This window comes from Mirounga leonina, unplaced genomic scaffold (genome assembly GCF_011800145.1).
Source record: "Mirounga leonina isolate KUSES-001 unplaced genomic scaffold, KU_Mleo_1.0 Mir_154, whole genome shotgun sequence".
NCBI lineage: Eukaryota > Metazoa > Chordata > Mammalia > Carnivora > Phocidae > Mirounga > Mirounga leonina.
The window spans coordinates 39,184,265-39,196,883 of record NW_023270389.1 but is presented as its reverse complement, the minus strand read 5'-3'; the positions used below and the strand labels follow the sequence as shown (position 1 = coordinate 39,196,883).

The 12,619-nt window shown below is 42.1% G+C and overlaps 1 protein-coding gene across 1 annotated transcript in view; it reads right to left on the bottom strand.

Moving 5' to 3' along the window:
* The window catches only part of CENPF (centromere protein F), a 57,226-nt gene extending 47,449 nt beyond the window's left edge, over positions 1 to 9,777 (bottom strand). Inside the window, exons 1-4 of the mRNA XM_035010550.1 lie at positions 9,644 to 9,777; positions 6,716 to 6,918; positions 5,293 to 5,489; positions 124 to 245 (exon numbers count right to left, since the gene is read on the bottom strand). Coding sequence (XP_034866441.1) covers positions 124 to 245; positions 5,293 to 5,489; positions 6,716 to 6,877 — 481 coding nt within the window. The 5' untranslated portion in view covers positions 6,878 to 6,918; positions 9,644 to 9,777. The remainder of the gene's footprint in view (positions 1 to 123; positions 246 to 5,292; positions 5,490 to 6,715; positions 6,919 to 9,643) is intronic.
* Between the last annotated feature and the right edge of the window lie 2,842 nt (positions 9,778 to 12,619).

The following is a 12,619-nucleotide window of genomic DNA, read 5'->3' as shown; positions in this document are numbered from 1 at the left end:
GCCCAAATTAAAAGGTTTTTTTTTAATGCCCAAGTTAAAAGCTGAATTCAAAGATGAACTAATTGATTTCTTTGACCAAATTAAAATTCCAGTAAAAGAGCTATGAAGGGAAAAAATCCTTACCACTATAATATTGACTTGGTGTTAGTGGAGTTGCGAAGATTTTTTGTGGTGTCGCGGATGGATGCAGAGAGACATCTGCAGCCTGTGCAGCCTGTTGGCTTCTTTCAAGTTCAGATTTACACCTGTTAGAAAAGGACCCAAGAGGACACAAATCAGAACAAACGCTACTGAATGCCAGCACCACCCGTTCTGAGAGTAATAAACTTACAAAAACCCCACCCTCTAAGAATTCTTACCACTTCATTGATCCAACAGACATTTAATAAGAACTAACTTATGGAACAGACCTAAACTCAGGCCCCCCGTCTTCAAAGGAACTCAGTCTGGTTAGGGAAACAGAAATATAAACCAATAATCACAATGTTATAAAGGCTACCATGAAGATCTGTAATGACACTATAGTTATAGAGTTGGGAGGCTGGGGACATATTCTGAGCAAATTTTATACTCTAAGCCAAAGAAAGACACAGGAATATTTAAAAACAACAACAAAAGAACTTCAGAAACAGAAAGAAACTGGTGTCACTGATGCATGGGCTCAAATCACAAAACTGACATCACTTGTGAATATTAAGTCATGACAAAAACATAGACTTGCCATGTATTTTATGACATTTTAAAAAACACAGACACAAAAATCAAGTTAACAGTGCATCTAGAGAAGACAGGGCTGGAAACAGTCACAAAGAAATGGGAAAAGTATTTATTGTATATATGCACAGAATATTTCTATCACTTAAGTTCTGAACACCTTTCAAAATCAAACAACCTAAGTTAAGAGGACTCAATTCTCACAAGTCTGTAATGTCTCTGATTTTAGCTCAACACAAGAAATGAAATGAACACCCCATAGAACAGCTAATGATGTGCAGTCTCTTTCTCATGGACATGTTGCTCAAAACAAGGAGTGAAGGAAGTGCCCCAGTGCCCTAGCTCCACTCAGCTCCAAACTCAATCTAGGAAGGAAAAGGCAATGTCCAGGCTAAAAAGGACTGCTCTGCAAATCATATCTTCACATTCGAGCTTATGGTTGGTAACAGCACTGTCCAATAGAAAGGTTCTACTAACATGTAAAGAGTAACAAGAAACAAATGGATTTAATATTAGTATTTTATTTAATTCCATATTTTCAAAATACTATCATTTCAACTTACAGTCAATACTAAAATTATTGAGATATTTTACTTTTTTTTCTACTGAACCTTCAGAATTTGGTGTGCATTGCATACTTATAGCACATCTCAATTTGGGTTTTTTTGGTGTTGTTTTTTTTTTTAAGATTTTCTTTATTTGAGAGAGAGAGAGCACAAGCAGGGGAGAAGGGGAGAAGGAGAGGGAGAAGGAGCCCGATGCGAGGCTTGATCCCAGGACCCTGGAGATCATGACCTGAGCTGAAGGCAGATGCTTAACCCACTGAGCCACCCAGGCGCCCTGTCACATTTCAATTTGTAATAGCCACATTTCAAGCCATGTAGCCAGTAGCTACCACAATGAATGGTCCAGGTCTATAGACTATCAAAGGTGTAGCAAATTTGGTGACTTTAGAGATGAATTTTAAAGAAGCTTGTAAAAATCGGTGTTTCTTTTTCCTCTCAAATTCACACTTCATCCTCCTCTGCCTATCCTTTCATTAGAAAAAAAGTTTATTTTAAATATAAAACTATACCCTATTATTTTTTCTTTCTTTCTTTTTTTTTTAACGATTTTATTTATTTATTTGACAGAGCAAGACACAGCGAGAGAAGGAACACAAGCAGGAGGAGTGGGAGAGGGAGAAGCAGGCTTCCGCGGAGCAGGGAGCCCGATGTGGGGCTCGATCCCAGGACCCTGGGATCATGACCTGAGCCGAAGGCAGACGCTTAACGACTGAGCCACCCAGGTGCCCCTATACCCTATTATTTCTATAAGCCTTTATTTCTCCTATTTCCTACGAAGAAAAACAAAAACTGCCACCAAAATAGCACTAAATTAAGCGGTTTAACTGTATGAGATTGTCAGTACTCAACAGTTTTTGACCAACATTTCCAATGGTTCAACCTAACTTGTTTGAGACCTTCCAGAAACCTAATCAGTGGCCACTGATGGAGAAAATAAGTTTCTGCCTGCACTTGAAGGTTAGCAGTGGGAATCTGAATACACTCAATAGTTTTTCTAGTTTATGGTTTTTATATTCTAGGAAACTGTACTCTTAATAGTTTGGTTTTTTTTAACTTAATAGTTTTTACAGTCTGAGGTTTATATAGTTTATAAACATCTATATCTACATCACAGATAATAAAAATACTTTTAAACTAAGTGTGCTATCCTAACCCCAACTATAACAACTGATAATAATAATGTTAACACTTACCAAGTTGCTAGGTATCACACACAACTCTGAGCACTTTATATCTGCAGGTATTGCCACCAAATGTCACTTTGCAATAAAAAATAGACATGTATACAAACAAATGTTTACCTCAAATGTTAAAAATACAAACATTTCTGTCCAAATTATTAAAACCAGTATTTCTGGGGCACCTGGGTAGCTCAGCCGGTTAAGTGATTGACTCTTGGTTTCCACTCAGGTCATGATCCTGGGGTCATGGGATCAAGCCCCGCATGGGGCTCCACACTCGACAGGGAGTCTGCTTAGGATTCTTTCCTTTTCTCTCCCCCTTTGCCTCTCCCTCAGCTTGCTCGCTCTCTTTCTATCTCTCCTAACTCAGATAAATAAATAAGATCTTTAAAAATAAATAAAAATAACCCTGTATTTCTAAAACCAGCAGCCAAAATGTACTTTCAGAGAAAACTATTCTGGCATTCTGAAAGTAAGCTTCCTACTTCCCTAACATCTGTTTTCCAAAAACAACTACCTATCTTTCATCTATTTATTTGACAAATATTTGAGGGCCTGCCAGGTGCACGGGGTACACTGATAAGACTGACCAGGTCTCTGTTCTCATGGAGTCTGGTATGGCAGACAGTAAACAAGAAAACAAAAAACTCAATGAGATAGAAGTTACTTATCATTCCAACATGCAACTTATAGAGACCCACCTTCCTACGTGGGTAGGAAAAAAATTAGGAAGAGATTCCTGTGTACCTAAATTATCTTCACAGGAAGACAAATAAGAGTAATTTTAAAGTATTTTAACTTTCAATTTGAGAGGTAGGTATAATTAAGATTATTGTGGCCACATTAGGAAAAAAAAATTTCATGGAATCAAGATCTTTATTAATTACAAAGGGAAAAACAGTGTAACTTCACAGTGGAGAAACCCAGACAACACCTCAGCCAGGGAATCAGGGTAAAAGTCCTATTAGGTCATGTATCTCCTGATAGGATACACTGAGAAAGGCACATCACTACTTCTGTGGTATTCTTACCCAGAATTCATAACCTCAGTCTGACCCAGTGGTTCTCAATCCAGGATGATTTTACCCTCCCAAAAGACATTTGGCAGTGCCTAGAGACATGTTTGATTATCAAAACATGCACGTGGGGGAGGTGCTACTGGCATCTTTTGGGTAGAGGCCAGGAATGCTGTTATGTGTCCTACAACGCACAGGACAGCCTTCCCCAGCAAAGCACCATCTAGTCCCAAATGGGAACTGTGCCACTGCTGAAAAACCCTGATCTCATCAGTAGACAAACCTAAACTGAGGACTATTCTAACAAAAGAGCTGACTAGGACTCTTAAACAATTTCAAGGACAAAAAAACAAGAAACGGTCACAGCTTAGAAAGAGATGACGAAAATATCAACTAAATGTAATGTGGAATCCTGGATCAGAGCATGGAACAAAGAAAGCTCATGATTGGAAAAACCAGTGACATTCTAACAAGGTCCATAGTTTAGTGAATAGTATTGAATCAATGTTTACTTCTGGTTTGGTCATTGTACTTTGGTTATGTAAGATGTTAACAACGGTTTCTATAAATCTAAAGTTATTTCAAAATGAAATTGTTTTTGCTTTTTTTAAATTTCTGGGTGTGTATTAGCAGAATCAACAATGGGGCAATCTGCTGACATCCACTTGGCTTTCCACCTGTATTACTCCTTGTTATTTTGACAAAATTCCACTATTAGAACAAGAAGATACCATCTATAAGCTAGCAGTCTTTTGGTCCCACTGGATTTATTTTGATTAATGTCTCAAGTTGTTTGGATATTTTTTTTTTTAATGGAAAAGAAGTCATAGGCACCATTTTTTATTGCTTAAGCTGGCAAACTGGTTATGTAATACTTAAGATGGAAGATGGGGATCTCAGTAGGAACTTTTTTTTAATTTAAGATTTTATTTATTAATTTGACAGAGAGAGACAAAGCAAGAGAAGGAACACAAGCAGGGGGAGTGGGAGAGGGAGAAGCAGGCTGCCCGCTGAGCAGGGAGCCTGATGTGGGGCTCGATCCCAGGACGCTGGGATCATGACCTGAGCCGAAGGCAGACGCTTAAGGGCTGAGCCACCCAGGTGCCCCAGTAGGAGCCCCTTCTTGAGTACACTTTCTTCCCTCTCCAGCTTAGATTCCACGGCACATAATTTTAACCACTCTCTCCCCAGCATCCTTAAATATTCCACCATCTTCCATCCCATTACCCTGGCCAAAAACAACCCCAAGTCAATCCTCCTGTTTACATTCTCAGCATTTACCTCCCAGATGCTAAAAGGAAAAGGAAAAAAGCATACAACTCTATAGTTGGGTCCCACTATAAACTCCTGGTCTCCAACCTCAACGGGGCCCTCAGTGTTCCTAGGTCTTTTGAAATTCCCTCGTTCTCTCTCATTCTCTACAACAGCTTTTCCACTCAGAGGAAGAAACATAAGCCATTGGTATTAGATATGCTTAACTCCTCTCCATCTTCTAGTACTCACTGTTGAGAGATTTGGTATTATTTAATACTACATCATCTGGTAGAAAACACAGCATCTGGCCCATGAAGCAGCTTAATAAATATATCTTGAATGAATAAATGAATAAGCAAGAAGCCATTTAATGCATTTACATAGTATTGAGCCATGCAATTAGAGCACTGAAGTATAGAAGAATTAATTTTCCTCAAGTCATTGTTCATTTCACTGGGAAAATGATTGCAACATATAATTACACCATTAAAGGAAAAGATAAAAGCATCCAATGAACACATATAAAGGATATCCACATTAATACCACTCAAACATAATTACCTTTTCAGTTCCTGTTCCAGTTTTTCTATTTGTTTTTTGCTGGAGTTCAACTGCCCTTCTTGGAAATTCACTTGCGACTCCTTGACTTGAAGTTCATGAGAAATTTTCTGCTTGGTCTTCTCCAGATTCTCACATATTTCCATCAAGCTTTGGTTCTCCCTTTTTAGGTTTGCACCCTCTGTTTTTTCATTCTCAACCTAATGGAGATCGTGCAGAAAGAAATAGGTCTCTTTTACTGCGTGAATTTACCAAGTATTTGTAAATCTGAGTGTAACACCGACAACTAATTATTGTGAGATGTGGTTGCTGTAATCCACAGGTCAGTGCTTCTTCACAAACACAAAATTTTTTTTTAAAGATTTATTTATTTGAGAGAGAGAGAGAGAGCACAAGCACAGGGTGGGGAGGCAGAGGGAGAGAAAGTCCAAGCAGATTCCATGCTGAGCCCAGAGCCTGACTGGGGCTCAATCTCACGACCCTGAGATCATGACCTGAGCCAAAACCAAGATCGGATGTTTAACCGAAGGTGCCACCCAGGCTCCCCAGGAACACAGCAATTTTAAATGACCTCACTTTGAAGTCTAGATAGAAAAGTTCTATAAAGTCATGGATTATATTGTCTTTGGTCAGGGCTATACATACCCTTCCTGGAAAGGGACTTGGCTTTAATGTCCTTTCAAGTATAACAAGATCAAAAATAAACCCTATAAATCTCTCTTAGCAATTCATTTTAAAGTCTGGCCACTGGGGCACCTGGGTGGCTCAGTCGATTAAGCGTCTGCCTTCAGCTTAGGTCATGATCCCAGGGTCCTGGGATCGAGCCCCGCATCGGGCTCCCTGCTCAGTGGGGAGTCTGCTTCTCCCTCTGCTCCTCCCCCTACTCGTGCTCTCTCCCTCGCTCTCTCGGAAATAAACTAAATCTTAAAAAAAAAGAAAAGAAAGTCTGGCCACTGAAGCCAGTTGTTACAAAAATTCTCCCACTAGGGAAGCCATTTCAGAAGCAGTGACTGTACCACTAACTTGTTGGCTAATGCAGAGGGAAGGAAGAAGCACTGTTTTAGTTCTCATTTCCTAGCCCAGAAGAGAAGTCTGGGAATGCCAAGGTGAAAAGCCCACACTCAGGGAGCAATATCCATTTGGACTGCAAAGTGCCCTAATACTGGCGCCCAGATTCGGAGTCCGAGAATTTTGGCCATGTTGGTATGGAACCCAAAAGCAGTTTCCCATGTGTGGTCCCAAACAGAATGAAAATGGAACTCAGCAGCCCTCAATATTAGCAGGTAAGCCGAAATGAGGGGCAGAGGCTGGAGAAGAAGGAGAGGGGCAGATTACCACCCACAGAGAGCACACTCATTTTTCTCGAAATTGCAGACCAAGATCAAATAATCCACACGCTGGTTGAGAGCCAGCGCTTCAGTGGTACCTTCTGCTTCTGCTTCTGCAGCGCGGCCTCCAGAGTCTCCAGCTGGAACTGCGCTTGCTGCCTTCCTTTCTTCAGTTTGTCCAGCTGGCCTTCCAGCTCTTCGATTTTTTGAAGAGCTCTCGTAGGCAGGCCCTCCTTCCATTCTTCCAAAGCCCAGCTCATGTTGCTCTCCTTTCTTTACCAGTCACACATTTATAAATAAACTGGAGAGAATAAGCAGACTGTTGGTCTTACTGTCATGAAAAGAGACCTAAAAGCCTCAAAGACTAAGGCGTCTCTAAGGAGCTTCCAAGCTTCACATTTCAGAAGATAAGGAAGTAGGACATCGATCTTCCCCACCCCCTGAAAGGCGACCACCAATCGGTCTCATTGTGAGGTACCTAAGATGCTTGTGTGGCTTCCCTGGCTCTCTGTTTTTCCTGTTTCTCAGGTTTGACTTCTTAGCTACCTGCTTTCTACCTCTCACTTTGTTACCATGATATAAAACAGGAGTACTTTGCTCTGCAATAGGTGAAATAGGTCCTATAAACAAAGAAAACTCATGATAAGTTATTTTGCAAATGCCCTTCTTTCGCTCTTCACATCACTGTCATGCATACTTTGTCCCTCTTCCCTGGGGAGATCCCTAACCTGGTCATATCTCCTGGCACAGTCCCCATCCCCCTTCCCAGCAGTTATCATGTGTTGAATTAATGCATGAATGAACAAAGAGCAAATGCCATATTAGCGCTAGAATGCAGTAAAGCCATGCTCCAGACAGACCTTGATGAGGAAACCGGTATATAGCCTCAGTAATTCAAATTCCAGCTCAGCCACGTACAAGATGTGTGACCTTGGGCATGTTACTTAACTGTTCTGTGCCTTGGTTTCCTCATTTGTAAAGTGTGGATAATCATGGCAGTGACTTTCCAAAGCCTTAGAAGAGTCCTATATTTCCTGATAAGCATTCTGTACCTGTTAGCTATTATATTAATACTCGAAAACACTTCATTTGTATATTTCAGCCTCTGGTACCAAGAGGGAAGTGGCCTACCTCCTTCTCAGCCACATCTTAGGAAATTCAAATCAGCTGGGAGAAAAGTATGGTAATTGTTCTTTACTCATTAGTTTCTAGAACTTAAATGAAAGAAAAGCATTCATTTTCCAGCTATTTGGGGAAGGTGAGAATCCGCTTTTTACTACCTGAAGTCCACAAACATTTTAGTGTCTTGCTTCAATTGATGTATCAATGAAACTTTTTATCAGAACTAATAAACAGTTGATAAAAGTACTAAGAATGATAAAAAGATGTTCAAAAATTAAGAGAGCAAAGTTCGTGGAAAACATAGTTTAGGTATTAAGCCTTGGAAAGCAGTGTTTTCTCTGCCCGTTTAATTTTTTTTCTTTTTCCAGATCTCAGTTCTTTGAACACAGCATCTTAAACTCCACTTCCATTTGCCCAAAAACTGCTGAAAGAAATCTCATACCTCTCTCTCCACCAACAAAGGACAATTTACACGGTCACAATAGGCTTCTCCCTCCATTCCAATCTAGCCCGCCCATGCAGGGATGAGGGTACAATACCCCAGAGGCACACAACCGATAACTGTCCTAAACAGATCTGCCAGCCACTGAAATCGTTACATCAAGACACCATCACCGGGCGCCTGGGTGGCTCAGTTGGTTAAGCGACTGCCTTCGGCTCAGGTCATGATCCCGGAGTCCCAGGATCGAGTCCCGCATCGGGCTCCCTGCTCAGCAGGGAGTCTGCTTCTCCCTCTGACCCTTCCCCCTCTCATGCTCTCTCTCTATCTCATTCTCTCTCTCAAATAAATAAATAAAATCTTAAAAAAAAAGCTTATAAAAAAAAAGACACCATCACCAACAAAATATTAAAAGGGTCAATTCAGAAAGATGATAGAGATGAGGAAAATAAACAGAAGGAAAACTAGCAAGTTGAATGCTTTGCCATTTCAAAGTCTAAGATACAGCTATAAAGAAGTGGTTAAAACAATCACCAGACTCAAGCTAATTTTGATCAGATTAAGGCATCAAACATCAGCTGTCTGTATGGAGCCACTGGGGCAAAGGACAAAGAGTGTAAATCTCCAGATTAAGATGTAAGGAGCAACAGGTGTAAAGGAGAGTGGGTAGTTGAAGAACAGCCCAGGTGTCAAGGTTCCTGCAAGGATTTTGCAGAAAATGCTCTATCTTAAATATGGGGAGGGCACTCTTTATGCCCGAATCACCTACCCCCAGCACTGGAGGCCCACTTCAACGCTTTCCCTTTAAAAGGAGCTCCCATCTCAGCCAAGAAAGCCCGAGTCGCCGCCTACAATGCCATGGCTGAGCCTAAAAGTGAAAACTCTGCTCCTCTAGACAAAACTCAAGGATAGGACTCAGGTCATTTATTTATTTCTGGGTCTTCATAACAGCAGAGCCAGGAACCTAGCGTGTCCAAATAAATGTGGAAGACGGGAGAAATGCTCTCGCAGCTAACAATAGGCACGCCAACGTGCCGCGCCGATCAAAAAACCCAAGCTTTCATCTCCTCCATGCAACAAAGGACCGACGTCCAAATTTCAAAAAGGGACCACTGGCTCTGGACGTAGACGGCTGCTAAGAAATATCTGCTAATCTCCAATTCACGTATCTTACAGAGGAGGAAACTGATCCCCCAAAGTACGAGCTCGTGAGCGAACCGAGTGTGCGGACACTAGTGCGAGCACAGCTCTCCCAGGAGCAGAGGGGCCCCGACAGCCTTAATAAACCTCTCCCGGGCCGATCCTCCGGTCCCGTCAGGTGGGAGGGGGAGGTACGCTGCACCCCCTGGGCCCGGGACCTCGATCCCACAGGCATCCCGGCCCAGGATCCTCGGGCAGAAAGCCAGCCGAGCCTCCCCCCCCCCCACGCCCGCCGCCGAAGCCACGACCCACGCAGGACACTCACCTTGCTGGCGGGGAGGGAAAGACGACCCCTCAGAGAGTCGGGCTCGAGTGCAGCCTCCGCTGGCTTCAGCCCAGATTCCAATTCAAACTGCCCGCGGCCGCCACCGGTTTTCGATTCGCCCGCTTCCGGGACAGACCAAACTCACCCTCCAAGCCTATTGGTCACCGTAAGTAGTAATGGACCAATCGGCTTCCGCGCACTCGGACTGCCGGCTCTGATTGGTTCTTTTGGATGGATTTAAAAATCAAGTCCTCACCACCTGGGGCCGGCGCTAGAGTTAGTGTTTTTTTGTTGTTGTGGGAGGGCGGAGACCACGTGCTTTTTCAGAGGCTGTGAGGCGTTTTGAACCGCTATTTCCGCAAAAGCCGGGGAACCCCGCGGGCCAATTAGGAGGGTGTGGTCTATCGCCCACAACCGGCGGAACTGTGCTGTCTGGAGAACACTTTAGGTATCTGTTTATTAAATGTACAATTTAGGACATAGATACGAGGTAGTACGCTTGCTGTGCATTTTCGTCCAGTGTCATTCTTAACAATTCCTTGAGGAAAGTATTTCCATTTTATTTAAAAGTTAACTGAGGCGGGCGCCTGGGGGGCTCAGTTGGTTAAGCGACTGCCTTCGGCTCAGGTCATGATCCTGGAGTCCCTGGATCGAGTCCCGCATGGGGCTCCCTGCTCGGCGGGGAGTCGGCTTCTCCCTCTAACCCTCCCCCCTCTCATGTGCTCTCTCTCTCTCATTCTGTCTCAAATAAATAAATAAAATCTTTATAAATAAATAAATAAATAAAAGTTAACTGAGGCAAAAAAAATAATAATAAATAAATAAATAAATAAATAAATAATAAGTTAACTGAGGCACATAGAAGCTCCCTATTTTGAAACCGAATCTAGAGCATACAGGATCTCACTCTTAACTGCTGTCCTCTGTTGATCATACCCTAAAGAGGTGAGTCCGAACACTTGTTAGCTGGATTCCAGGAGAGGACATTGCAGCCAGAAGAATCTCCAAAACTGGATGTAATCTCTCCTTTTTATGAAGCCCACTAGTTTTGTGTGTATTTATGTACTTGTTCTATTTCCCTATTCAATTAAAAATAAGCTTTCAAAGACAGAACCAAAACAATGAATTGTTACATTAATATATCTCTGATGCTGTTGTCCTCCTCAGTAGATTCCAAGCTTTTTGTAACCCTCTCTCCACCTTTCATTAGATGCTTATAGATAGTCCCTTACCTTTTCTGCTCATCCTTCAGTACCCAAATCAAATGCCACTTTCTACATAAAACCTCCCTATTTTCACCCACCCCTTAGAAAGTTATTTCCTACATCTTTCCTAGAAATCCGTGTATATATTATATTTATGTCTGTCTGTTTCTCCTAGCAGTCTTGAAAATTCCTATAGAGTAAAATCTGTTTTAATTCATTTTCGTATCTCTAGTAACTCCCTAGTAACTTTGCACATAAAAAATAAGACCATCTTGGGATGCAAATCTACTATCTGGAGAAAGGCCTTGTTCTCCACTATCCCTGAATCCCCCCCAAATGGGGAGGGAGCCAATAGGTGAGGAGAACTTTTATTGGATACTGCCATGATTAGCATTTGGTTGTTCTGGGATTTGAACCAAATTCTGACTCCAACACTAATCACAACTCCACTGCTTCCTAGGGATAATTATTCAACTATTAGCTGCCTAAGGAAAACAGAATTAAAAAGACATACAATAGAGGATTTTCAAGGATTGCATTTACTATTGATTTATTCATTTCTTAGTGGATACCTATTGAGTGGTCACTGTATAGCCAAGCCTTGTATTACATTCATCTATAATAATCAGTAAAGAAATACATTGACTTCTTGAACAGGGGAATCATGTAATGGAGATTATTCTGTGACTTCAATTATGATTTCCTTCCCCTGCCTCTATTTTTAGGGGCTGAAGGGGGTGAATCCCATCCAACAAAACACAGATGTCTTCTGAGAGTCATTTTCAACTCCCTCAGTTCTTTTAAAGCTGCTCTCTCATTGAGTCAGTCTACTCTCTCTGGACTATTCAACCACCATCTCTACTTTCTGTCTATGAATCCGTGCCCTTGAGTCTTTCTATCTTTTCCTCTCCAGCTTAGATTGCAGGGTTCATCACTTAAACCACTATTCTGCTACTATCCTCAACTCTCTTGCCTCTTGTTCTGTCTCCTCAAACCTATATGCATGCACCTTTCCAGACCCTTCCTAAGAGCACTGATGCTCCAGAATGGGGCTGGAGAAAAATCCCAGGACTGTGCATCTGTCCAGATAGGAACCACTTTATTTTTTTATTAGAGAGAGAGAGCACGAACCGGGGAGGGGGTGGGCAGAGGGAGAGCTAGAACCCCAAGTCAACTCCATGCTGAGCACAGAGCCGGATGTGGGGCTTGATCCCAGGACCCCAAGATCATAACCTGAGCTGAAATCAAGAGTCCGACACTTAACCAATTGAACCACCCAGGCACCCCCATAGGAACCACTTTAAATATATGACTTCTAACTGGGGTCTCAATGCTGCTCCACAGTCCTTTCTCCCAAGTCCAAAATTTCTCTGATATCCTCCAACTACTATCTCTACTCTGGCTCTCAGAAGATGACCACATCTCCCAGTTGACAGAAAATGAAAGACGTCTGGCAGGAACACCTTCAACTGCCTGTCACCAACATCTACAAATTTGCCCAAATCTACACCCATTCTTCTCTCCACTTTTCCTGCTACAACCACAGGAAGCATATTTCTGACTCAAAATTTCTGTGTTCTGGAGCCCCTTGTGTCTCAGGAACTCCGCTCTGAGTTGTAAACAAGAATCTTCCACTGCTCCCACCTTCCTGAGTTTTCCTCGTAGCACTTAACACTGCTCGCATCTTTCCCTTGAAGAAGAAATACTTTCTCAAGCTACACTCTGTCCAGTCCTCATATCTCTCATTACACTGCATTTCCTTTTTGGATTT